Consider the following 26,950-nt stretch of genomic DNA (forward strand, 5'->3'; position numbering starts at 1 on the left):
GGGTCGGGGGGGGTGTCAGCAGGAGGCACACGGGGCCGCGTGGGGGCGGTGGGCGCGGTGGGCGCCTCTGGGCTGCCTGCTCTGTGCATGTGGTGGGTGGGAGTGTGGCGTCTGTGCGTAGCATGTTGTGCACACAAACGTGTCGATGTGTGTTCATGAGTGTGTCGCATGAAAAAGCACACACGAGTGCACAGCCCGAGTGGGCATGGATATTGTGCATGAGTGTGCATGCAGGTATGCGTGTGTGCTTGTGGTACTGTGTTGTGGGTGAGCATGTATCGTATGACTGAGCGTAAGGGAGGTGTGTATGTGTATCCGTGTTCTGACTCTCAGGTCAGGCCTGAGCATTCTAGTGTCCCCTCCCTCCCACAAGGAACACCCCTGAGCCAGCTTCCCCGTGGGTCCTCCCACTGAGCAGCCATCACAGCTGGCCACACACTGCTGCCCACAGCTCCGGCTGCCCTGCCAGAATGGTTTCCCTAGACCTCCCCCCGCAGAGAAGCGCCCTCCCTCCCTGTCCCCCCCACCTGTGCACCCATACCGCTTTCTGGAGGTGGCAGCTGATAAGACAGCCTCCTTGACAGGAGAGGCTGAGGGGCGGAGCCTGGCCCAGGGCTGGCTTCCAGGCCGCTCTTAGGTCTCTGTCTACCCTGTTTCCTCCTCTTCCCACCTGGACGCCGCAGCTCTCCCCTCTCCCTGCTGGTGTTCAGCAAATATTCAGCTCCTCTTCTGTCTGCCCTCCGTGCCTTCATGGTGCTCAGGTGGGGAGAGGGGCATATCGAAGTGGGACAGGTGCCACCAGGAGAACAAACAGGGCAGGGATGGCACCGGGCACCAGGTGCTTCGAGTCAGAGCATTGGCCCCTGGGATGCCTCTTGGTGACTTTTGAGCAGAGCTCTGAAGCAGATGAGGATATAATTGTGTAGCTGTCAGGAGAAGAGCATTCTGGACAAAGGGAGATGCCAGTGCAAAGGCCCTGGGGTCAAAGTCTGGACCTGAGTGAAGTGGGGATCAGGAGTTAGGACGTGGGGTGGGGAGGTCAGATCTCCAGTGGAGTCACCTGGTGTGACTCAGGCTGGACTCTGCTCTCGCTAGAGCGGGTGTAGGTTTTAGAGTAGGTGTGGATCTGTACCCACAGTTATTACTGCAATCTTGCAACAGAGGACAGTGGCTCCGGGTGAGGGCTGGGATGGAAGGAGGCCAGACTTGGGATCTGGTGTGTGTGTACGTGCACGGCGCACATGCCAGACCCGGGCTTGAACTCAGGGCATTGGCGCTGTTCCTGAGCGTTTTTACTCAAGGCTAATGTTCTACCACTTGAGCCACAGTTCTACTTCTGGCTTTTGGCTAGTGAGCTGGAGATAAGAGTCTTGGATGTGAACTCTGATCCTCAGAGCTCAGCCTCTTGAGTAGTGTTAGGCTTGTGGGCGTTGCCACCAGCACGCGGCCAGGGATCAGCGTTGAAGGAAGGAACAACTGCATTAGCGTGTGCTCTACAGGTGGGCCTCAGTGTCACCGTCTGTACAGAGGGGTAGCCGTGTCATAGATCAGCTGGGAGACACCACAGACAGTTTGTAGGCTCAGTAAATGTGGCTTTCACACTAGGAACCTGTGGAGGTCCTGACCTCCCTCTGCCTTACTGGGTGGTGGTACACACAGAGCAGGGTCAAGTGTGGGCAGCTCAGGTGTCCATGCAGGTGTGCAGGCAGAGAGAGAGAGAGAGAGAGAGAGAGAGAGAGAGAGAGAGAGAGAGAGAGAGAGAGAGAGAGAGAGAGAGAGTGTGTTTGCATGCGCACGCAAGGCACTGCAGGCTCAGGATAACTGGCTCCCTGGCATCTGGGGCCCGGAGGGTCGCAGCCCAGCCTGGCTGCCTGTACCAGCCTGCTGGGGGCTGCTGCTGTCCAACTACCTACCATCTGTGTGGGCCCCGCCCCTCCTTTCGGTGCCAGTGGCCCCGCTCTGAATTGGCACGTTTGCTCGCAGTGCCTTTGCGAGGCCAGGAGTGGATTTTCCTCGTTTTACCCAGCTGGCCGGCCCTGCCCTGCGGCAGGGTTGAAGAGTGTGCTCCCCACGAGCACATTGTCCACGAGGAGGCCCTGGGCCCGTGCTGCTCCCGCCTTAGCACCAGCCTTGCAGCCTGATATCTCCTCAGGGGCCTGCCGGCCCTGGGAGTGCACTCTCCAGGCCCCGGGGCTGGGAGAGCCGGGAGGAATAGCCTCTGTCCCAGACCTCTGTGTGGCGTTGTTTACCTCAAACAAAGAAGATGCCATAAGAGACACTTCCAAGAGTCAGGGAGAGGTGTGGGCTTTGTCATTGCTGGGGCTGGAGGCAGGCAGGATGAGCGGCCCTGGCCCCATGCGGGAGGACAGGGCAGGTGTCTTGTACGAGGCCCCTGTGCCCTGGTTCCACCACCCTCATGCCTGCGCCTGTGGAAGGGGTGCGGGTCCTGACTCGGGGACCCCTGGCTGGGAAGCCCGGTGTGGGGGCCTCCTGTGGCACAGGGCTCCCTTGGCGCTGTGCCTCTGAGAGACCCCAAGGGGCACAGCTGAGCCTGGTCACGAGGTCCCTGGTGATCACGGTGGTCGCTGGTGCCAGCTCAGGGTTGGTGCAGCAAATGAAGTTTTACCTGTGAGGAGTTGGAGGCCAAGGAAGGGAAGCTCGCTGGGCTCTGGAGAGCGGCCAGAGGCTCAGGGAGGCTCAGCCTTCAGAACTGCTGGCGAATGAGCACTGAGCCCTCTTCCCAGGAGCCAGAGTGGGAGGTGGGCTCTCAGGGTGATTGGCACTGCCCTCCCCTGCTGTCTTTGGTACCTCCATTCCTGGAGGGGACCTTGTGTCTCCCAGGCTGGGGGCGTCTCCTGTGGTAACCCAGAGTGCCAGCCAGGTTGGGGACCCAGATGCAGGCATTAGGCCTGCCGTGTCCGCTCCCTGGAGGGGGACCAAGCGAGGGACCCTGAAGGCTGCGGAGGCTTTCCACAGACGTGGGTGCCAGCCCCCCGCTGGAGAATATACATCCGCAAGCTTCAAACCCACAGACCTGACTGGGAGCAGCGCTTGTCATTTCTTTGTGTGTATGTGTGTGTGGGGGGGGGCATGGGGACCTTGCTGGTGCTGCACTGTTGACTCACGCCTCCTGCCCTGTTTTTTGCCAGTTATTTAGGATAGGGTGTCACTACCTGCCTGGTGCACACCTAAGCTACTTTAGGCCTCCTGGCGTTGATGAGATGACAGGTATGCCACTGTCCAGCTTTTGTCCCCAGAGGCAGTCTTGGTCTTTCCTGCCCATACTGGGCTGGTACCTGGTCCTCCGCGTACAGCTTGGGAGGAAGGTGTGCATGAGCCATGGGCACAGACCTGTTTAAGAGTTGTTTTCAGGTAATAGGGAAAATGCAGAAGGTCCTGAGGTTCCCATGTGCCCCTGGTCCCACAGGCAGCCCCCTGTTACCGTTGTCCCTGTCTGGAGCTGGACATTTATTAGTGTTCGTTTCGGCACTAAACACATTCCATCCTGCATGCTTCAGATTGCCTTCTGTTCCTTCACAGCATCTTCAGAGTAGCAAAACTATAAAAAATAGAATCCAACACCAAGCAGAACTATTTAAGTCATAGATTTCATGGGGCACCAGAGAAGAGCTGGGAGAGAAAGGGACTGAAGGCCTCCAGCTTGCTCTCTGTTCTGAGCTGCGGGATGACCGATGAGCCCGTGGTATGTGTGAGGACTGTGGCCCAGTGGTGTCACCACCCCCTCGTGCCCACCATTGTCAAGTCCGTGATAGCACCTAGTGACCCATTTCTCGTCATCCTTAAAAAAGAAAAAAAAAAACCTTAAAACCAGGGGCTTGTGGCTCATGCCTGTAATCTTAGCTGTTCAGGAGGCTGAGATCTGAGGGTCATGGTTTGAAGCCAGCCTGGGAGCAGGAAAGTCTATGAGACTCTTACCTCCAATTAATGACTAAAGAGCCAGAAGTGGAGCTGTGGCTCAAGTGGTAGAGTGCCAGCCTTGAGCAAAAAAGCTAAGGGACAGTGCCTTGGACACAGACACACACAGACACACAGACACAGACACACAGACACAGACACACACAGACACACACACACACACACACACACACACACACACACACATTGTATTTCTGTCTTAAGCAACACATGACTCTGTTTTGATCCCTAACTACTCCTGAAACCCTACGTAGGTCATCTCTTACTGGAAGTAGTACATGCTTGCAATCCCAGTACTCTGGAAGCCGAGGGCTTGAGCGTTTAAGGGCAGCGGGGAGTACAGAGCCAGTTCTAGGCCAGCCTGGGATCTGTACTGAGACCATGTTCCATGTTCCAAAAGAAATAACAAGACATTTGGTTGGGTGAGTGGTCAGAATCCATGTCAGAGATCGGAACCAAACACCAGCGTGGTAACTTCCTCCCCGCCTGCCCGCTTCCCCTCCCCTCCCCCGTTAGGTACATGTACTGGACAGACTGGGGGGAGACGCCCCGCATCGAGCGGGCGGGGATGGATGGCAGTGCCCGGAAGATCATCGTGGACTCGGACATTTACTGGCCCAATGGGCTGACCATTGACCTGGAGGAGCAGAAGCTGTACTGGGCCGACGCCAAGCTCAGCTTCATCCACCGTGCCAACCTGGATGGCTCTTTCCGGTAAGTCCCCACCCGCCTGGGGTGCCCTTCCCCGTGGCACCCCTCCCCGTGGTACCCTGCAGCCCTGTTGAAGGCAGTTCTTAACTCAGGCCTCTAGACTGAAACCCTGGGGATCTGAGGGATTTGTCTGGCACTTTGGAGAACTTCAGAGCAGCAAGACAGTAGCGGTGGCACTCTGAAGTCCCCCGAGTGGGGCGGGAGGGGTGGCCTCCTCCATCTGCTGTGTGACTGTTTCCACAGCAGATGCAGAACTTTATCCTAAGCCAGCTGGGAAGGACTACATAGCTGACATCTATGCACCGGTTTTGCTGCCAAAAGAGCAACAAAAACGTCCAGCTAGGCGCTGGTGGCTCATGCTTGTAGTTCTAGCTACTCAGGAGGCTTAGATCTGAGGATCATGGTTCAAAGCCAGACTGGGTAGGAAAGTCTGAAACTATTTTTTTTTTTTTTTTGTCCATTGTGGGGCATGAGCTTGGGATCTGGGCACTGTCCCTGAGCTCTTTTTGCTTGAGGCTAGCGCTTTTCCACTGTGAGCTACAGCACCACTTCCAGTTTTCTGTGGTTAATTGGAGATAAGAGTCACACAGACTTCAGACTTTCCTGCTGCCTGGGCTGACTTTGAACCTTAATCCTTAGATCTCAGCCTCTTGAATAGCTAGGATTACAGGCGTGAGCCGCCAGTGCCTGCTATCAGTGAGACTTTTTTTTTTTTTTTTGGTCGGTCGTGGGGTTTGAACTCTGGGGCCTGGGCGCTGTCCCTCAGCTCTTCAGCTCAAGGTGAGCGCTCTACCACTTGAGCCACAGTGCCACTTCCGGTTTTCTGGTGGTTTATTGGAGATAGGAGTCTCACGGTCTCTCCTGCCCAGGCTGGCTTTGAACCGCGATCCTCAGATCTCAGCCTCCTGAGTAGCTAGGATTACAGGCGTGAGCCACCAGCGCCCGGCTTCAGTGAGACTCTTATTTCCAATTAATCACCAGAAAAACTGGAAGTGGTGCTGTGGCTCAAAGTGGTAGAGTGCTAGCCTTGAGCAAAAAGAGCTCAGAGACAGTGCCTAGGCCCCAAGTTCAAGTTCTGCCACTGACAGAAAAAAGGACAAAACAAAACAAAGCTTTCAGTTTAGGTTTCAGAATTGCAGTTAAGGGGCTGTGATTGGTTTCTGACACTATGCGTGCTCTCCCCCAACCCCAGCCCCCCACTCATGCTTCACAGCTTCTTGGAGGCAGCAGCAGGATTGGCTTAGTTACTATCCCTGCATCCCCGGTCTGGCCGGAGGGCCTAGCACATAGTAGGTGCTCAGTAAAATGGATTACATGAATGCATGCCCAGGAAAGGTCTTCTGCATCTCAGGGTAGTTGCTGTCAGTGCTTTCTGGTGTGCGCAGCAAGTCTAACTTCATTACCTTTAGATGTAGATCTGCCCTCCATGGACAGGTGAAGGGTTTTCTTGTTGACTGAATGAATACTGCATTGTGCCAGGTCAAGTAAGTGTCCCTTCATGGGGAGGGAAGACCCCACATCCACCCTGGTATAGCTCCTGGTCTGCAGTGGGGGCTGATGTGGAGGGGCTCCATGGCAAATGCAGCCGGGCCCACGTAAGAGCACTGTCTGCGTGCCTCTTGGGCCTATGGATGGCAGATGCCAGGACCTCACAGGTGTTTTGCATGGGGGCCAGGGAGAAGCATCATCAGAAGCGGCTCCACAGGCAGGTCTGGCCCACACGTGTTCTGAGCTTAGAGCCGAGCTCCCGGCCAACGCTTCAGTTGTCCCCAGGTTGAACTGAGTCTAGAAGGGCCCATTCCAGGCACCCACACCGCCTGGGCCTCAGGCTCTCTTGGGTCTCTTCTTTCCACACTGAGCTTTGACACAGTGTCCCATTGGGTGCAGGCAGCGCTGGCAGTTATGGAGGGTGCAGAGGCTGGAAAGGCTGCCGTCTGGGGTGGCGGCGGTGGGGTGGTGGTAGAGGCTAACGCTTCCTTATGCCAACTGTTTCCTGGGATATTTATCGGTTCATTAAACACTAACACTAGATCAGAGAGGCACACACACTCACCCAGAGCCACACCGCGGGCCAGAGCCTGTCCTGGCAGTGGACGGACCTCAGACAACCACATGTCACTGTTTGAGTCAAACTCAGATCCCATCAGCAGTGTGTGTACTCTTGTTGAATACGACTTCCCCTTTGCCTGGCCTTTTCCTTCCCTGATGCCAAATTTAATTCCTTCTGAAAACAGCCGGGATTTGTAGGGCTGAGCATGTGGTCCGGGCGTTCTTGGGGAGGAGGGCTGCCTTCAGTCCCCAGGGTGACTCCTTGCCGTTTGCACCTTTCATCTCTGGGGACTTTGCCTGGGGACCATGTGTTCCTGGCCAGAGGCTGGCTGGGTGTGGGGGGGCCTGTGCTCGGACAAGCTGACCTCGGGGTCTCACCCCTGCCCTCTGCCTCCCTTGCAGGCAGAAGGTGGTGGAGGGCAGCCTGACGCACCCCTTTGCCCTCACGTTGTCCGGGGACACCCTGTATTGGACGGACTGGCAGACACGCTCCATCCACGCCTGTAACAAGAGGACAGGCGAGAAGAGGAGGGAGATCCTGAGCTCTCTCTACTCGCCCATGGACATCCAGGTGCTCAGCCAGGAGCGGCAGCCCCCCTGTGAGTGCCTGGGGGGCAGGCGGTGGGGTGGGGAGCCGGCGGGAGGAAAGGATGGGGTGGAGTCATGGGACAGGGGCAGAGTCTGGGACATAGCAGAGAGCCAGTGGTTTGAGGGCAGAGCCACCGGGATGGGCGGGACCACGGTGGGGTGGGGTCTGGAGGTAGGGTGGGGCCTTGAGGAAGGAAACTCCTGAGTTGGTGGTTCCCAGCTTGGGGTCCAGTAGGATCCTGGCCAAGTCCCTGGATCTCTGGGTCAGGGTTGCAGGCTCACCTATTCCCTCAGGGACCAGATATTTATGGATGAGCCATTGTAGGTTTAAACTTGGAACTTGAGCTTGGGTCCTGGGGCGGCAGCTGTTCTCAGTGCAGACCGAGGGCAGGGCAGGCCTCTGCCCTGTTTTCTGCTGGGGCCACCATGGCTCTTGGACTCATCTCTGCTCAGCCAACACAAGGAAGGAGGCAGCTCATTGCTGGGAATCTGCTGTTTCAGAGATGCTGAGCCCCACTTTCCCAGGTCCTAGACACCCTTGTTATGTCCAGTGCTCATTGGTCATAGAAGCACCTGGGGAAATGCCCAGCATGGCTGCCCCACCTGAGGCTCAACCCATGCCTGAGCAGGGACACCCGGTGTGGGCGGGGCCTGCGGCGTCCAGGTACTGGAGGAGATAAGGTGGGCTGTGCTCAAGAGCCCACTGCCGTAGGCTCCCCATCAGTGTTATGTGGGCAAGTCCCCAGGTCCTGCCAAGGAGCAAGGGTGGCATCTTCCGGGGAGGTGCCCTTGGGGGCAGGTTTTCCTTGCTGGAGGAGCTCAGCATGGGGAAGCCTCTGCTTCAAGGGCAGGGCATGTCTGGGCTGGGATGGTGACTGGGAAGGTCACAGTTGGACTTGGAGAAATTACAAGACAAGCTGATGAAGCTAATGGTCCAACACAGCCGATGGTAGGCAGTGAGGAGGTAGGGGCTGGGGGGGGGGGCTGAGAGGGACTCTGTGGACAGGCTGGGGGTTATCGGGAGGGACAGGTGAGGAGGTGGGATGCTAGTTCATTTGGAAATGCGTGGCAGGGCAGTGGTTGGGCTGTGGGTGGTGACTGGGTGGGGTCAGGTGCCCTGGTTCTGGAACTTACTCTCTCACTTGTTTTTTCCAGTCCACACTCAGTGTGAGGAGGACAATGGCGGCTGTTCCCACTTGTGCCTGCTGTCCCCGCGGGAGCCGTTCTACACGTGTGCCTGCCCCACGGGCGTGCAGCTCCAGGACAATGGCAGGACCTGTAAAGCAGGTGAGACAGGACTCGGAGAGGCAGCCTGGCCTGGGGGCGCCCGCCACCAGCTCGGGTGCCCCCGGAGACATGGCAGCCTGTGTCGATAGTCTGCTCGCTTTAGCAAAAGCCCTGAGCATTGCTAGCCCTGCACCAGATGGAGTTGGGCAGTAGATGGCTGAGATTTGTGGTCAGCTCTGGGCTCGGTGCCTGACAGGCAGATGGGTGGACAGTCTCAGCCACATTATCAGCCCTGCTGGAGCCTTGGGTCCCCTGACTGTACAACCATGTAATGACTTGGTCATGTCATAGTAATCACCCAGTAATGCATGAGGTGTGAACCCCAAACTATGAATATTATTATAGGACTGGGTGCTGGTGGCTCACACTTATAATCCTATCTACGCAGGAGGCTGAGATCTGAGGATCTTTGTTTGAAGTCAGCCCAGGCAGGAAAGTCTGTAAGACTTGTATCTCCAATTAACTACCAAAAAAGCCAGAAGTGGAGCTGTGGCCCAAGTGTTAGAGCAAAAAAAGCACCCAGGACCTGAGTTCAGGCTCCAGTACTGGCACAAAACAAGCTCTGTTTAGTATAAAGCAGGATAGTGGGGTGGGGTGACCCAGGGTGGCAGGACTGGGGTGCTGGGGACCTGAGGGGCTCTCCCTCCTTGTCTGTAACCTTTTTCTCCTCCATCCATCCGAGTGCGCAGCAGCCCCGCAGCAGCAGGGGGCCACAGTGGGGCTGCTCCTGTTCTTCATTCACATTCTTCCCTGTCCACTGAGACTTGCCATTCATGTCCACCCTGGCCCCTCATTCCCACAGAGTCCCCTGCCTTTGTAATGCCCTCATGGAAGCGGGCCATGACCACGGCCCTGACGGAGCTGCCTTTGGATGCTCCCTCCCCGCGGCCTCTTCCCTCCCGTGTGGAGCCACCTTCCGCCTCTCCCTCAGCCCCTAGCACTTGCTTCTTTTTGGTGATGCCTCTACTGAACTGAAGGCTTCCTGCTTGCTAGGCAGTACTCTGCCACTCGAGCCATCCCCCCGGCCCCTTTTTGCTTTGGTTTATTTTTCAGGTAGGTTCTTGTGCTTTTTGCTTAGGCCTGACCATGGATCTCTGCTTCCCCCAGTAGCTGGGATTACAGGCATGTAAAAGTGCTGTAAAGCACTCATTTGTGATAGGGTCTTGTTTGTGTTGGCTCTGAACTTGTGATCTTTCTACCTCTCTAACCTGAGAAGCTGGGATTACATGTATGCACCACTGCGTCCAGCTGAACAGAATATCATAAATGGAGGGAGACTTGGCTGCTCATCAGAGAGGCTGTCAGTTAGAGCTCCCCTCACAGTGGGCTGTTCTCCCAAGGAGGGAGACGGAGATGAGCCAACATTTGAGAACTAGAAGCCTGGATGATGCCAGTTTCCTGGTTCTCTTAAAGTAGGAACCCTACCATGTAGGACTGGCGCTTCCGACGAGGGCCACACTCATTGAATCATTCATTCATCTTTCACGCATGCATCCTCTTGCCCGTTCAGTAGGCACCTGCTGTGCACCCCACATTCCTAGGCCCTGGGCATCCTGCAGACCACTGTGCAGATAGTCCCTGGTTCCGGCCCGCACGCTAGGTGAGGGGCTAGGTGGGAGTGGGAAGATGGACAGCACCATGAGCCAGTGAACAGCTCTGCAGTCATTTAGGAGGCCCTGGTCTGGGGACTTTGGGGTCTCCGTGAGGGATCCTGCTGTTCCGGGGTTTGGACGCTGCAGGCTGAGGGAGCACTAGCGACATGTGAAGTGATTGTGGAGAGCAGCCTGGCCAGGCTAGATTACCCCTCATGTCACAGATGAGCTAACCTGAGGGTAAGTCACCAACCTGAGGTCACCATGGAAGGTTCTAGAAGATAGAGTCTTCCCATGGGGAGATGATCTGTCTGCTGATGCCTTGGGCCTGACTTGGTGGAGTGAGTCCCTGCTGTCATGCCCAGCCTGGGCCCCCCCCCCCCAGTCCTCAGTTCCATATACTGCACTGGAGGGGGTTTTTGGTCTACTGGCTGCAGCTAGCTTTCTTACCCTCCTGCCGCTTTCCTGTCTGTTGGAGAAGGTGGATTCTGGACACTTAGTTTGGCAGTGTCGGTCAATATTCCAGCAGGGAAGTTGGCCTCATTGATTGGTGATGCCTGGCGGAGTACTGTTGTTGGGTCAGCACCTGGTGATGTCTGCTCTGGGAGTCCAAGGCCCTGGCTGTGTGTCATACAGCCTCCATCTCCATTGTCTGAGTGTTCCGAAACAGGCTGTATATAGACATTTGTGGAAGGTGGTTAGGACATCCCAAAAATTGTATCATGCAGGAGTGCCTGACAGATACCCAAAAGTTCCAGCAACTCCTGCAGGCAACTTTTGTTAACAGATTCCATGTGATGTGTGCAAAATAAGATATGAGCCCTGGTAGGATCCCAGAGGCTTGGCCCGGGGGCTCACGGGAGGCCCACACCTGGAGAAGCCTGGGGGTTCCCTGAAGAGCTTACCCAAGTTCTTACTTTGTCCTCCAGACATGGATGGCGGCCAGGGCCTCGCCTGCCAGACCCCCGGCCTGCCCTTGTGTGGGAGATGTGAGGGCCCCGTGTGTTGTCGGGAGCAGGTGCACTGTCTGCCTTACCATGCGCACCATTCACACTCACACTGCACAGTTCCTGTTAGAGCTAGGTGGCCTCTTGGGAAGTCTGGAATCACAGTCACTTCCCTCCCCAGGGATGGAGCGGGCTGGTCTCCTTTTCAGACTCCAGCCTGACATGCAGCCCTCCATCCTCTCTGCTTCCCGGGCTCCCACAGCCAGACCCTCTGAGCCCTGGGGACTGGTGCCCGCTGCTGAGCCCTTTAAGGGCATATTGTTCTTTCTGCAAATGCAAACTCTTGTCTGGGGAGTCCTGGGAGAGGGGCAGCTGGTTTGGCAGGGGTTGGCGGGGGGGGGCAGGGGGGAGGGAAGAAGGAGGTAGGAGGAGGGGGAAGGGAGAGGGGGACTATGTAGTGAGCCGCACAGAGGAGCTGCCTGGGATCTGGGAATCCAGGGCTCTGCTGTGCAAGCCAGGGTGGAGGACTTCCCAGAGGAGGTGGTACTACAGGCTGGGACGGCTCCAGCCCTGGAGGCTCTGCCGTCTGATGTGACTGCACTGACACATGTGGAGAGAAGCTGTCCCTGTCCCCGGGAGAGCTGTGGGGCTGATCACACAGCTCCCTGGGTGGCCAGGGACTCAGCTGTCCGGGGACCACCCGTCCCTGCCCCCCAACCTGAGAAGCTCTTCTACAAAGACCCAGCTGGAGAAGCTGAGTGCTCTGGCGAAAAGCCTGCTTGGGGGCCGTGTACCCCGGGCCAGCACATGTGCAGCGCGATGGGGCCCGGAGGCGTCAGGGGGATGGAAGGAAGAAACCACAGGTCCTGGCTGGGCACAGCTGGCAGCGTGGCTCCGAGGTCCTCGTGGGCAGAGGCCTCATGCAGGCATGCGCCAGTCTTCCGAGGAGTGAGTGTCCTGAAGATTGAGGATCAAAGGCCAGTGTCGTCCTGGGGTGAAGGCAGGCTGCGTGAAGGAGGAGTTCAGTGGATGCACAGGCGTGTCCGCTTGGTCCCACATCCCCAGCGTGGTGGACACAAATGCAGATAGGCCAGGGGAGGCTGCCCTGGGGCTGGGAGCTTGCAAAGACTTGGTTTTTGTGCCAGTGTTGGGGTATGAACTCCTCAAGGCTAGTGCTCTACTACTTGAACCACACCTCCATTTCCAGCTTTTTGCTGGTTAATCGGAGATAAGAGTATCATGGACTTTTTTTTTCCCTGAAGGGGCTTCAAACCTCAATCCTCAGATCTCAGCCTCCTGAATAGTTAGGACTACAGGCATGAGCACTGGTATTTGGCTTGCGAAGATTTTCTGATTCAGAAACTCAGCGCGGCAGACCCAGGGGTCAGAGCGGTGATTTTCAGTTGTGTAGCAGCTGCTCTGAATGGTCTTGTTGATAATGGCAAGCCACAGTCAGGCTGTGCGATCTTCAAAAAGTACTTTGCCTCTCTGCTTCATTTTCCTCCTCTGCAGAGAGGCCAGTCTAACAGTGCTCATCTCCGGAGTGGATTGGAGGAAGGCCTGGATGCTCCGAAAGTGGGAGCTGTACTTGAATTTGAACTTGAACTGTGAGCTAGGGAGCCAATCTGATTTGATGCCAAGAGAGCGATTCTTCCCAGAACGTTTAGAATCAGAAGCAGACGCCAGGGCTGGGTGGTGCCAAGAGGGACTGAGCTGGGGCGCTGGGGGGGAGGGCTGGAGGATGTGTGGTCCCCTTTCCCTGGGGTTGGAGCAGGGGCTGGGCTGTGCCTGAGCCGCTCAGGCACATACCCACTAAGCAAAGTCTTGGTGAGGTGGGCGGGGGCTGCCCCCTGGGTTCCCAGGGTCAATGGCCTGTGGCAGGCTGCAGGGATGGGCACTGTCCTCCTGCCCCCCCCCCCCCACACTCTGGTTTGAAGGCAGGGCCTCAGCCTCGGCTCCTGGATTTCTGAGCTCTGCTCCAGTCAGCTGTCCTTTTCCTGCTTCGTGAAGTTGGAGTTGAAGAAATCCTCAAGGTGCCCTGACTCCTGCTTTGTCCTGGGTTTCCGGGAATGCAGACTGGCTAGCATTGGGGAATCTCCCCTGAAGAAGAGGCTCACCTGGCAGCCGGGCCAGGGCCCCAGTGAAAGGGGCAGGGCACTCCTGGGGATGCGGTGGTGTCCCTTTAGCTTGGGAAGGCACAGGACTGGGTCCATGCAAGGCTGTGCTGCAGTGGGGCAGGGCAGAGCCCCTACCCCTTCCCTTTTCCTCCTTCCCTCCCTTCTTCCTTCCTTGTCTTCCTTGCTCCTTCCTCTCCCCGCCCCCGCCCCCCCACTTTGGTTATTGAGACTGGGTCTCACGTGGAGCCTAAGCTGGCTCATGATCTGCCTGCTCTAACTTCCTGAGTGCTGGGATTACAGGCATGTACCACCACACCCATCTAGGAATAGCTTCTTACATGTCTTGCTGGGGTCAGCACAGGCTGGATTTGGACTCGATTCCCCCCTCCCCCTCTTGTGGGATGCCCTTCCACCTCCCTGTGCTTTGGACTCAAGGGTATCCTGCGGGCAACGAGACCTTTGGCTCGTGGGGCGTATGTCACGGGTGTCTGTGGCTCAGAGTGATGTGGTCCTGTCCCTGGGAAGGCCGAGGGCCCTGGCCGGGCCAGCCGAGGCCATCGGGCGCTGGGCCGGCCTCCTTCCCTGCCCCCGCCGTGGCGGCCTCCACAAGCAGCTGGCTTTGCTTTCTCCCATGTTTTTTCAATTATGTGGATTGGGCTAAAAACAGCAGTAGCAGGGCCTGACTTGGGAGTTGCCACGGCCGCCGTCCTCGTGAGCCTGCGGCTCCCTGGCCGCCGGGTCTGCGTCCTGTTGTTTTGACTTTTGTCTCCAAGGCTTCTTCATGGCCGGGGGACTTCGGGGTGGTGGGCTTAGGGGTGCGGTGCTTCTGTCCTGGGCTTTGAGGGACCAGGCCCGTGAATCCGGTGTCCTCAGTGACCCAATAGGCAGACCTGGGCCTCGTAGTGGCCCCCGCGCCTCCCCCCTGTACCTTGCCAGACATAGTCTTCATAGACGTTCATCCGTCAGGGCTGGGAAACTAGAAGTGGGGCCGATGGGGGTGGCGGGGGTGGCAGGACGAACAGAAGGCCACTGTTGGGGCTGACAGGCAGGCAGACAACTGGGGCCGCCGTCTCCAGGCCGCTCACGTCCATCGTCCATGCAGGCGGGAGGGATTAGTGCAGGGAATACGTAGCCCACAGCCCTGGGCCGGGAATAACGGGCGTGCTTGTTCCCAGAGTCTGGCTGGCTTGTCACTTATCAGGGAAGTGGGTCAAAGGGAAAAGAAAGGAGGCCCTGTGGGGTGTCTGCGCCAGGCCTTGATTGGCATTGACTTTCCCGGCAGAAGGCAGCTGCTGTTCTCAGCCAGGGACCGTGAATTTTTAATAGTAAGAAAATCGGATCCCCCGTACCAGTCCAGAAAATGGGGGAGCCTGCCCCAAGGGCCAGAGCGTTGCTTTTTAGGTGTAGCTATAACTTGGAGACAAGAACACACATTGTAAGTGTACATTCCCATTAGCTCTGACACCAGCATGCATCTGCAAAACCACCCGGAAAACCCCCCGTGCCCCTCTGCAGACCTCCCCCCACTTCCTGACGCCTGTCACCGGGAATTAGTTTTGCCTGTTCTGGAACAGCACAGAAAGGAGACCACTCTTTCGACATGTGTGCTTTTGTGTCCCGGCCAGAAGTTCACTTAAAGCTGTAGAAGAAGAAAGGAGACAGGCCGTGTCCTTGAGGGGAGCCTCAGGGCACTCCTCCAAACTAAGACCATTTAGGATGATGAAATAGTTGTGCAAAAGAATAGACCAACCCTTTTGGGGTTGGAGGCGTGGCTCAGATGGTAGAGCATTAGCCAGTGAGTGAAAGCATCAGACCAAGAGTTCAAGTCCTGGGCAGGGAAGTTGGCTCAGTGGTAGAGTGTTTGCCTTGTATGCATAAGGCTCTGGGTTCGATTCCTCAGCACCACATAAGCAAAAAAAAAAAAGCTGGAAGTGATGCTATGGCTCAAGTGGTAGGGCAGTAGCCTTGAGCTGAAGAGCTGAGGGACAGCATGTACACCCCACAACCGACAAAAAAAAAAGTTCAAGTCCTGCATAATAAATTATACAGGACTCTAGGCATTCATTCACACGCAGTGAGACCAAAGCGGGACACTCTTAGGAGAGGAACACAAAGGCACAATGTCTGTGTACATCTGATCATACAAAATAATATTTGTAGAAATGAACTCCAGGGAAGTATAAACAAGAGTTTTTTTCCTTCTTTTTTCTTTTTGTTGTTTTTAGTTGTGGGGCTTGAACTTGGGGCCTGGGTGCTGTCCCTGAGCTCTTTTGCTCTACCACTTTGAGCCATTGCACCACTTCTGGTTTTGAGGTAGTTAATTGGAGATGAGAGTATCATGGACTTTCCTGTGAGGACTGTCAGCCTCCTGAGAAGCTAGGACTATAGGCATGAGCCACTAGTGCCTGGCTGTTTTATTTTTGTTCCATTTCTTTGTTCATATGTCTTTGGGACTGTGATGGGGGCACAGAAATGCAGGGACGAAGTGTGAACAGATGCAGCAGTGGTCCTTGCTAGACACTGTGTTAAAACTTTTGGGTTTATATGGGAGAGGGAAAACTAGAAGACAGAAAGGGAAGGGGTGACATTGTCCCAAATGAAATGTACTCATTACCTGACTTACAGAACTGTCACCCCTTTGTATATCACCTTTATAATAACAACTTAAAAATAAAGAAAGAGTTTGAGTCCTGGTCTTGGACAAAAATAAAGTAGTTGTACAGAGGAGTTACAACTTCGTATCAGGTTTGGAGTGCAGTGCTTCTTGATGAGTCTTTCTCCCCGTCTTTCCTCCCCCATCTCTACCCTTGAGTTCTGCAGTTCAGTTTTTACATAATGTGTATTGAATGGCTGCGTTTGCTCTCCCTCCATTCTCTCCCTCCATTCATGTTTTTCTACTGACTGAGCTTGTGCCCTCCCCTCTCTCTCCCAGTTCTACTTGGGGGGGGGGAGGATGGGGAGGGCAGCAACCTGCAGGTCCCGTGGGCTGATGCCTCAGGCTGCCTGCTTGTGCAGTTCCAGCCCTCTTCGAGTCATCCTCTCTCTACCTTTAACCACCTGTTCCATGGAAATGGGCAGGTGACCTGCTGCGTGCCCACTTCCTGAGTCTCGGCCTCGACCTGCTGGTGCTGTGTTTGCTTCCCCTGCTGCTTTGATCGGCCTCTGCTTCCAGCTGGTCTCACCCTCCAGCCCTTGCCCTGGAGTCTCCTTGGCTCCCCAGCCCCTCTTCTGAGAGGGAGGCAGATGCTTAAGGTGCTGCTCTGATGGATGAGGGTGCCGGCTTCCCCTACGGCCAGCCATGAGGCCTGGAAGAGGCTGGATGTGTTGACTGTGGTGCTCAGAGCTCAGGGTCTTCACTCTGAGTCAGGTGGGGCCTCCTTGTTTCCTCTGCCCCATCTCCAAGGGCTGGGTGGGTATGGGAGTGTCCCACCCTGTGTCTGTGAGGGATAAGTTCTTTGTGCCTTTTCTACCTAGGAAGAGCATATGGGTCATGCCTCCTGATTTACAAATTGTAAAGTTCTCTGTACTTGATCTCCCTTGAACCAGGCAAGCCGTGTGTGTGTGTGTGTGTGTGTGTGTGTGTGTGTGTGTGTGTGTGTGTGTGTGTGTGTGTGTGTGTGTGTGTGTGTGTGTGTGTGTGTGTGTGTGTGTGTGTGTGTGTGTGTCTGTGTGTGTCTGTGTGTGTGTGTCTGTGTGTGTGTGTCTGTGTGTGTGTCTGTGTGTGTGTCTGTGTGTCTGTGTGTGTCTGTGTGTGGCTTTAAACGCAGGACCTTGCTAGATAAACGCTCTACCACATGAGCCATGTTCCCCATTGTGTCTTACTTCAGTTATGTTTTGGGTGGGGTCTTGTGGCTTTGCTTGGGGCCTGCCTGGATGGGCTCCTTTTAACCTATGGCCTCCTGTGTAGCTGGGATCATAGGCAAGCATCCCCATGCCTGGCTTGCTGATCGAGATGGGGCTGGCCTTCAGTCACAATCTTGCTCTCCACCTCTGCACTTGCAAGGATTCCAAGAGTGAGCCAGTGTGCCTGGCCTAGTCAGCCACACTTGACCTAATGACGCGTTGTTTTTGTTGTTTGTCTTCACATGGTTCAGCTAATGTGTTCCTTGGAGCACAGCCCGCCACTGAGTGGTGGCGGTCATGGTGATGGCGCCTCCTGGGGGGACAGCTGGTGTGGTGGGCGCACGGTGTCCCAGTGTGGAGCTCAAGGACACGCGCAGGGAATGGACATCCGGGGTATCCCGCTGAGTCCCACAGAGGTGAGAGCTTGCTGGCGCTGCAGGTGCAGGCGCGCAGACAGGATGAGAGCTTCCCAGCCCGGGCCCACCCTTGGGCCCTGCAGAGGGGTGGCGGCGCTCAGGAGCTGCAGGGCAGCGTGCAGCCAGCAGCGCAGATCGTCAGGGGTCTTTTTCCTGAGCGCCTCCCCAGAATCTGGATGCAGAAAGGCACCTGAGGGGAGGACACGGCCCCCACCCCCACGGGACTGGCTGTCCAGCAGCCCCTCCCACCCCAGCCCCCACATCCTGTGTTTTGATTAGCCCAACAACGTCATTGTCATCACACTTTGTTCCTCGTGGCCTCTGCCTCTCTGGGGATGTGTGAGGTTAATTCCTCAGGAAGGGGGCCAAGGTCACAGGCTTTGTGGAGGAGCTTCCCAGCCTTGCTGGAGTCTTCTGCGTAGGAACCAGAGGTCAAGTTGCTTGCTGTAGGTCATTCAGTGCAGAAATAGGGCTGGGAGCTCAAGTCGGGGTTGTCTTCCCGGGAGCTGGCGTGCTGACCTGCGCACCAGCAGCTGCTCATTGGCTCAGAGCTGCGAGGGGGTGGGGTGGGGGGAAGAAGAGGGGCAGATGCAGGCAGCTGAGACCCAGGTGATCCCAGCATGCGGGAGGATAGAGGCCCTGGGCTAGTCAGTGGCCCTCCACCCCTGGCCATTTAAGAGCCAAACAGGCAGTATAGTGGCTCACGCTTGTAATCAGGCTACTCAGGAGACTGAGACTTGAAGACTGCAGTTCAAAGCCAGCAGAGCAGACAAACCCAAGATATATCCAATTAGCCAGCATAAAACCAGAAATGGAGGTATTGCTCAAGTGGTAGAGCACCAGCCTTGAGCGGTAAAGCTAAGGCTCTGAGTCCAAGGCCCAGGAAAAAGCCGAGCACATGGAGCCAGGCCAAATGAGAGGTCAGGCTGCCTGTGGCCCTCCAGGTTGGCTGCAGCCTTCCTACGTGTGCGGCTCTGGGTGGAGCCTGTGGGCAGACAGCTGCTCAGACCTCCGGTTGTGAGCAGGGCCAGCGCTGGGCTCAGCCACTTCCTCTGTGCCTTGTGACCCTGTGGTCACTGCCGGGTTTCCTGGGCCAAGGTGCCGGTCTGCGGTCTCAGCATTTGTCCAACCACTGACCCCAGGAGGGCCATGGGGAAACTTAATCAATTGCTTAAAAAACAAAAAGACTCTGGCTGGCAGCCAGCTGGGAAGCTGTGGGGCCACCTGTTTACGGCCTTTGAGGCTGCAGAATGGAGAGCGGCCTGCACGACGCTGGCCTGCCCCTGGAGGAGGCAGAGGTGTGGAGCAGGTGATCTCACCAGCCATCCTGCTCCTGACCTGTGGTCATCTGTGTGAGGCAGGGTCGTGATGTCCTGGGTGCAGGGAGGCTGAGGTGCCCTGACCATTGGGCAGTACTGCTGGTGCCCTGGCAGCTTTGGGGTGCAGGTGGGTTCTTCTACCCTTGCTTCTTTCTCCTACAAGTCCAGCACGCCTCCGTGCTAGCTCTAGCGTGGTGAGCAGAGGTGTGTTGCTGGCTCCTGAGCTGCCCCGTAAGCAAGCTCTGTCCTGTACCCCAGCCCGTGCGCCCCCCCCCCACCTTATCCACACCTTTCACAACACCAGAATAATGGAGCAAGTCAGAATGACCATCATTCCCCCACGCAGAGCTAGCTGCTCCTGGCGTGCTAGGAGCTGTGTGTTCCTCAGTCGCCTTTTTTTTTTTTTTTTTTTTGTCGGTCGTGGGGCTTGAACTCTGGGCCTGGGCGTTGTCCCTCAGCTCTTCAGCTCAAGGCGAGCGCTCTACCACTTGAGCCACAGCGCCACTTCCGGTTTTCTGGTGGTTTATTGGAGATAGGAGTCTCACAGTCTCTCCTGCCCGGGCTGGCTTTGAACCGCGATCCTCAGATCTCAGCCTCCTGAGTAGCTAGGATTACAGGCGTGAGCCACCAGCGCCCGGCTCCTCAGTCGCCTTTCTAGGCGCACATTCAGCATTTCCTGTGGTGTTCGCATTTGCCTTCTCCATTTTTTGTTCAGAACATTCTCTGCGCCGCTGACTCCTGTCTGCTTCCTGGTGATCTGGGTCTCTGCAACAACCTGTAACATGTGTGTGCGCACACACGCGTGTGCGCGTGTGCCTGTGTGCTCCGTGACCAGATCTTGAACTCAGGAGCCCCAAGCTCTATCACAGGTACTCTATCACTTGAGCTATGAGTTTCAGCCTGATTTTGCTTTTTGGTTTTTCTGGTTACTTAGAGATGGGAGTCTCATGGACTTTTCTTCCTGGGCTAGCCTTGAAACATGTTCTTTCAACTGCTCAGCCTCCTGAGTAGCTAGGATTCCTCTGGCACCTGGCCTTGCCCCTTGTCTTTCCTTTGGCTTTGTTTTGCTGCTGTTGTGACTAGGTGTGGTGGCTGTAGGTGGATCTGGGCCCATGTCCAGCCTCTTTCCTTGGCTTTCTCTGAGGGGAGGTAATGGGGGACGGGGTCCCAAAATCTTGTCCAGGATGATGTTCCAGGCTCCCATCCTGCTAGAAGCCTTGCCTCCCCACAGAGGATGAAATAAGCCATTTTATCAGGTGACAAGAGGCTGCTTGCTTTATTTGCATATTACTAAGATATAATATTCTGTATTTAGTTTCCATTGTCTTTTTGATGGGGAGGTGTTGGGATTTGAACTCAGAACCCTGCACTTGTTGGGAAAGTGCTCTACCACTTTGAGCCATGCCTTTAGCCTTTTTATGCTTGTTGGTTGTGTTTTTCTAAGACAGGATTTCTTGTGATGCCCAGTGTGGGTTGGTTGGTCCTTCTGCCTCAGTTTCCTGAGCACTGGTGTTCTATGGAACACCATAGAATGGAATGGCTGCATTTTTTTTCCTTGGTCAATTTGTGGTCTTTTCCTCTTGCTGTTGGGTTTGGGATGGTTTTTTTGTTTTTTGGGGTCCGGTCGTGGGGCCTGAACTCTGGGCCTGGGCGCTGTCCCTCAGCTCTTCAGCTCAAGGCTAGCGCTCTACCACTTGAGCCACAGCGCCACTTCCGGCTTTTTTCTTTTTTCTTATGTGGTGCTGAGGAATCGAACCCAGGGCCTTGAGCATGCAAGGCAAGCGCTCTACTACTGAGCCACCTTCCCAGCCCTGGGATGGTTTTTGGTTGGCTTCACTTTTTAGGTTTACAGAAGGATCAGGGGCAAGTGCAGGGAGCTCCCTGTAGTTGGCTCCCATTGTTTCAGTCTGACATGCTTGTACATGGTTAGCCCTGCGCAGCCTTGGCCACCTGTTTTTCTACAGCCTGAGAGCATAGAATGGTGCTTCCTTTCTTGCACGAGCCAGAAGACAGAAAGAACATGTCTGTGTCTAGGGGTCATACCACCTGTTCGCCTGTTGTCTGTGACCGCTTCCCGCCTGGCCACAAGACTGAGACAGAGGAAAGCCTCATGTGCCAAAAATACCTGTTCTCTAGCCATTTTTTTCAATATTGGGGTTTGAACCCAGTACTACATGCTTGTTACTTTAAAAAATTTATTATAAAGGTGATGTACAGAAGGGTTGCAGTAACGGAAGTCAGCTAATGAGTACATTTCTTTTTGGACAGTGTCACCCCTCCCCTTGCTCTGTGTTCCCTGTTCCCCCACCTCCACACACAAGTTGTATAGCTCGTTTTCGACAGTATCTGGTGCATACCTCTGCTGCAGCTGTTCACCTTTGTTTTGGTTATTTTTGAGATAGGGTCTTGCCTTTTTGCCTGAGCTGGCGTGGGCCGTGACCCATTTTACACCACATGCCACAGCTCGGCTGGCGTGACGGGCATGGACGGCCAGACGCAGCTTTTTTATTGGTTGTGATAGGGACTCCTAAACCTTTTGCCCAGGCCAGTCTCTAACTCTTATGTTTCTGCTTAGTTTCTCAAGTGGCTAGAATTTCAGGCATAAGCTACCATGTCTGGTTTGTCTGGCTATTTATGGAAACTATTTGTGGACTTCATTAAAAGACTAGAGGCTACTGGGGACCTCCGAGCATGTTTCCTTGTGGGACTTTGTCTGAGGTTGTCTGTCGGTCTATCTCTGGAGTGGTCAGCAGGCACAAGGCCACTCTGGAAGCGGGATAGACGTGAAGGGGCGTGGTGTCATGCACGCAGGGCCGGGGGTGGGGGGAGGACGGGGGAAGTGTCTTATATGAAGTTGGGGACCTGTAGGACAGCTCACATCAGTGGCGGTCACTCATGACCCCATTCTGCCCAGTGCAGCTGCAGAGTGGCCCTGGCCATTGCTGACCATTGTGTTACTGTCCAGCTACCCCTTCTGCCTGCTTTGGTTCTCTGTAAGCTTTCTTCCAGTGCTCTGCTTCCTGGGCTTCCACACAGGATTGTGCCCCTCAGAGAATTCCTGGTCCTGTCCCTGTTTTTGTGACCTGGCTTGGAATTAGTCTTTGTGGAGGTAACAGGTGAAACTGAGCCACGCCACAGCAGGGGAAGGGCCGTGTAGCACCAGAGACTGAGATCAGAGTGATTGTGGTCACAAGCCAAAGACACCAAGTATTTCCAGAATTATAGGGAGCTGCAGGAGGCAGGAAGGATACGTTTCCCTAGAACCTTTAGAGGGAGCTTGTTCCTGCCATACCTGTATCCTTCACTTATGTGGGTTCTAGACCTAAGAGGGAATGCATTTCTGTTGTTGGCATCTCCTTGGCTGCTGGGTTGCAGGCTCATGCTTCTAACCCCAGGATTGTAGCTGGTGTCTAGCCTGGCTAGACAAATCTAACTTGTCTCCAATGATCCTGCAAGAGCTGGAAGTGGAGGCATGGCTCAAATGGTAGAGCCAAAAAAACTAAGCAAGATCAGGAGGCCTTGAGTTCAAGCCCCAGTACTGGAACCAAAATAAAGTCCCTCAGCCTGTTGGAGTGACATGACAGCCCGCCATGTGCTGCTGTGCCTGTGAGCGGGGGGGGGGGACAGCTTGGTCATGATGGAGAGTGCTGGGCAAGATGTGTCCATGACACCAGACCAGCCTGCAGGACGGCTTTTGTGTTGGATGCCTTCTGGGAGGGAGGGGAGAGGTTAGGAGCCTGGCTCCAGGGCTCATCGCTGAGTTTGGGGTGCAGAGGAATTGGGGGGGGGGCTTTCATTTTCTTTGGCAATGCCACTGGAGCTGGGACAGGCTGTTTGGTGGAATAACTCTAGAGAAACCCACTTAACCAAACTTTGTCTCCAAAGGGCTCCCCAGTGTTTAACAAGCCCACCAGGCCCTGGGTCCGCCCTGCCCGTCCTCCCAGCCAGGGATGCTGGGCGCACCTTGCTTACACAGACCTTTCTGGACGCGACATGGCACCAGACTAGGCAAGCTTCCATTGGATACTTTTGTGTGGACACTGGCTGGTGGCCCGTCCCCATAGCTGTTCTCTGCTGGCCTGGCCCTGGACAGAGCCCCCTCCATGCTGGGCTCAGCTCAGACGGCAGGCAAGCAGGCTAGGCCTGCCAAGCTAGGTCCTGGTCTCTTACTTTTGACTCAGAAACTTCAAGGGTCTTGCAGCCCATCAGTGGACATCTGTAGGTCTGGTCTAGCCACAGCTGCCAGCCTGCTGTGGCCCTCCAGACTTCATTCTGAGTCGTTCTGAGAGAGACGGGGTCTGATGGTCGCATATGTGCCGGGCTCGGTCTGCTGGTTGGCAGAGAGCTGGGCTGTAGTGCTCAGTCCTGGTGGTCCTGGGACAGAGGCCCACCTGGCTGTGCCTTGGTTTCCAGAGGTGGCTGAGGAAGCAGCTAGATGTCAGGACTAGACAGGAACCAGGTTCCATCCAGTGTGGGTGACTGATTCCTTACCATTGATGGGGAAACAGGCCCAGAGAAAGCCAGGTCCCGCCCAGGGTCCACGATGGAGCGGGAGGTGATCTGTCCCAAGTTCTCCCTAGGACTCCTGGGATCCAGTGCGGCTTGAGTCCAGCCGGTTTGGTGCCAGCTTGGGGCTCGAAAGGAAGAATGCCAGGGTCCTGTGAGCCTGCGGGCCAGTGCCTGGGGCAGGGGCACAGGTTCAGTCTGGGCACTGGGGCCTGCCAGGGAAGCAGAACCAACTTCCCAGAAGAGCAGGAGGCAACCTGTGACCTGATCTTGAAGGACAGATCAGAGTTCACCAGCTTTTTTGGGAGAAGAGCCAGAGGAGAAACTTGTCCAGGGCAACACATAAAATCAGAACTTGTGCGAACCCTTCTCTGGGGTATAATTGGGGTCACAGAGATCCCTGCTGCAGTTGGGCACCATGGAAGGCTGCTGTTGCTTTACTTTCCCTACCCGCTGCCTCAGTTTACCCAACAAGTCTTCAGTCTGGGCCCTGTTGCTGTGGTGTGTGCACCCTCTAGTGGCCAACTCACATTATGAGCTGGGGTTAGGAGCTGGCACCAGGAAGGGGCCTGAGCGCAGGGATCTTTGTTGGGTTCCTTGTGGAGGAAGCAGGTGGACTAGCAGAGTCCACCCACTGTTCCACGCCCTCACTTTGGCCAGGCACCACAAGACAGAGCAGTTGGCCCCTGGGCCAGGCTATGCCGGAGGCTCCGGTCCCTTTATGTCTGGTCCCCAAGCTGCTTTGTGACTGCTGACAAGTGACTCCAGTATACCAGAAGTGATTCTGGCCCTGATATTTTTGGTTCTCTAGGTCCTTGGAACCAGGAAGAACTGGAATAAATGCATGAAGGGGGCGTGTCTGGCCCCAGCTGCCTTGGGAAGCATCTGTGTCAGGGTTGATAGGGACTGGCCTCGGGTTCCATGGGCATCTTCCACTGGAAGTTGTGATAAGTCCCACGGGCAGGCGTGGGCCTGAGACATGTCTATACGAGCCCTGCCTTCTGTTCTCTGGGCCCTGGGTCCCAGAGATGGCTCTTTAAGGTGTGATTTTCAACTTGGGCCTCGTGTCCCCAGGACCAGTCACCCCTGTGTAGAGGCCGCAGACCCCATCGCTCCACCGACCCCGGGAGGACTCGCTTTCACATCTCTTATCTGTGCGGGAGAGTGAGGCCAGCCACAGGTGCTGGGAACATTGATGGCCAGGGGATCCCCTGGACCTCCGGGGTGAGGGACACATGCCGCTTTCAGGAAAGGAGGGACTTGCTTGAGACCAGCATGGCCCGGCTTCCCTCTGCACCAGCTCATGCCTAGCCCGGCTGCAGGTGCGTCCTGGTTGGGGGAGGCACGCGGTCCCCTTGTTTGCTACTTGGGCGTAACTCTCAACACCATTCGCTTGCCCGCATTGTGAAGGGCTCCACCGGGAAGCATCTCAGCCCCCCAGACTCGGCCCTGAGGCCCCGTGGAGTCCGGGGAAGCGTGTCCTAGCACATGTTCAAAGTGTGTGAAGGTGCCTTGCCTGTCCCTCACCTGTAGCCTCTGTTCAGAAACCAGGTTTGGGTCGCTAGGGTTAAGCGTCACATTCCGAGGGCCTGTTCTTAAGGCCCAGGTGTGTGCAGTGGAGCCCTGCTAGTTGCTAGCCAAAGCCTGAACCCTCGGGTTTAGGCTGGGCTGAGGTCAGAACATGTGCAGCCCTGGAGATGTTTCTAGTCTCTGCCTTGGTAGTCGGGGGTGAAGTGACCTTTGATTCAGTGTTGGCATTGGGGGAGCCCTAGTGTCTGAAGACCTTCAGGCCTCTGGGCCCTGCTCCTTGGGCTCTGGGAAAGGTCAGGGCGTGGGGGAGGGTAACTCACTTGATGGACGTCCCCAGCCCTGCCTGGGAGCTCAACCCCAGAGCAAGATGAACACCTGCCCGTAGAGCAGACATGGGGTCCCAAGCTGCAGGGAGAAGAGCTTCATGTACGAAGTGGCCATTCCATCAGGCAAGTGAGAAGAAACAGCCATGGTTGGGGCCAGCTGGGGGCTTCGAGAGCAGGGCTGGAGGCTGAGGGCTGAGGTCTGGAGAAGGGCTTTCAGGAGAGCTGACGGAGGCACCTGCTGGTGCAAGCCGGAGGGCCGGGCTGTATGGCTTTCATCTGGTTACTTGGCTTGTTCTCTATAAAGTAAGGAAACAATAGTGCCAACCACAGCAGGGCTCCTGTGAGGATGAACTGGTGACCATAGGAAGACCTGGGTGACCGCAGACCCCCGAGCCCCGCCCGTGTCTCCGCAGGGGCCGAGGAGGTGCTGCTGCTGGCCCGGCGGACGGACCTGCGGAGGATCTCTCTGGACACGCCGGACTTCACCGACATCGTGCTGCAGGTGGACGACATCCGGCACGCCATCGCCATCGACTACGACCCTCTAGAGGGCTACGTGTACTGGACAGACGACGAGGTGCGGGCCATCCGCAGGGCCTACCTGGACGGCTCGGGCGCGCAGACGCTGGTCAACACGGAGATCAACGACCCCGACGGCATCGCCGTGGACTGGGTGGCCCGCAACCTCTACTGGACCGACACGGGCACCGACCGCATCGAGGTCACGCGCCTCAACGGCACCTCCCGCAAGATTCTGGTGTCCGAGGACCTGGACGAGCCCCGAGCCATCGTGCTGCACCCTGTGATGGGGTAAGGCGGGGCTGTGGGCAACGGCTGTGTGTGTGGGGGCGCACGCGGCACCCCTGGGGCCAGCGGTGGGCAACGGCCGTGGGGGCGCACAAGGGGTGCACACGGCACCAGAGGCCTGGAGGGGACCGGTGCCGAGGGAGGCCTGCGCCAGGACCTGGTGGGTGGGGCGACCCTGTGGGTGGGACCTCCCCAGTGTGCCTAGCCAATGGGGCAGGGTTTCAGAGTTCCTAGCCCATGGGCAAGGCTTCTCCCCTTCCTAGCCAGTGGGCGTGGCCTCTGTTCCTAGCCAATGGGTGAGGCCTCTCCCCTCTGAGGCTGGTGGGCGGGGCCTCCCCAGAACAAGGAAATGATGGGCCGGGGCTCCTCCCTTGTGGGGCGGGGCCTCCTGGGCGCTGCGGAGGCTGCTAGTGCGTGGACCAGATTTTGGGAAGCACGGGGGCAGGCTGTTGTCTGATGCGTGGGGGAGCCTGGAGACTGTTGGGCTTTCATTTGTCCTCATTCCTTTCTTTTTTGTTGTTGTTGGTATGAAGTTTGAGCTCCGAGCTTCATGCTGTCTAAGCAGGATGGTTCTACTGCTTGAGCAAAAGCTCCCTCCCCAGACCCAGAGTCCTCGTTCCAATTTTCCCTTTTAAGTCTCTGTGCAAGCGATGAGCTTATGGGTCAGCGTGGGGCCTGCGAGACCCCAGCAACTCGGAGGGTTGTGCAGTGCCTTCCTGGGGCTCCTGACTCCACCTGAGGTGGGGGCGTGTGGTGCTCTAGGGTTGGGGCTGGGGTACACTTGATGTCATGTCGGCTGTGTCCTGAGATGCCCTGAGCTGAAGGACAGAGGCAGTGGCTGCTGAGGACCCAGGGGCACCAAGTGTGTCTCCTTTTCGTGGGCCGGAGTGGGTTATGACTGTCTGTGCCTGGCCTCCCTCCTGTGGAGCCCTAGCCAGGCTGCCAGCACTTAGCGAGCACTCTGATGGATGCTGCC

At 56.3% G+C, this 26,950-nt stretch overlaps 1 protein-coding gene across 1 annotated transcript in view; it reads left to right on the forward strand.

The window, feature by feature from the left end:
* The window catches only part of Lrp5 (LDL receptor related protein 5), a 93,935-nt gene that overhangs the window by 29,080 nt on the left and 37,905 nt on the right, over positions 1-26,950 (forward strand). Inside the window, 4 exon segments of the mRNA XM_070009740.1 lie at positions 4,453-4,650; positions 7,099-7,295; positions 8,440-8,571; positions 25,581-25,977. Of these exon segments, the coding sequence (XP_069865841.1) occupies positions 4,453-4,650; positions 7,099-7,295; positions 8,440-8,571; positions 25,581-25,977 (924 nt within the window).

The sequence above is a fragment of the Dipodomys merriami genome, unplaced genomic scaffold (assembly GCF_024711535.1).
Source record: "Dipodomys merriami isolate MVZ:Mamm:240054 unplaced genomic scaffold, mDipMer1.0.p SCAF_78, whole genome shotgun sequence".
NCBI classification, from domain to species: domain Eukaryota; kingdom Metazoa; phylum Chordata; class Mammalia; order Rodentia; family Heteromyidae; genus Dipodomys; species Dipodomys merriami.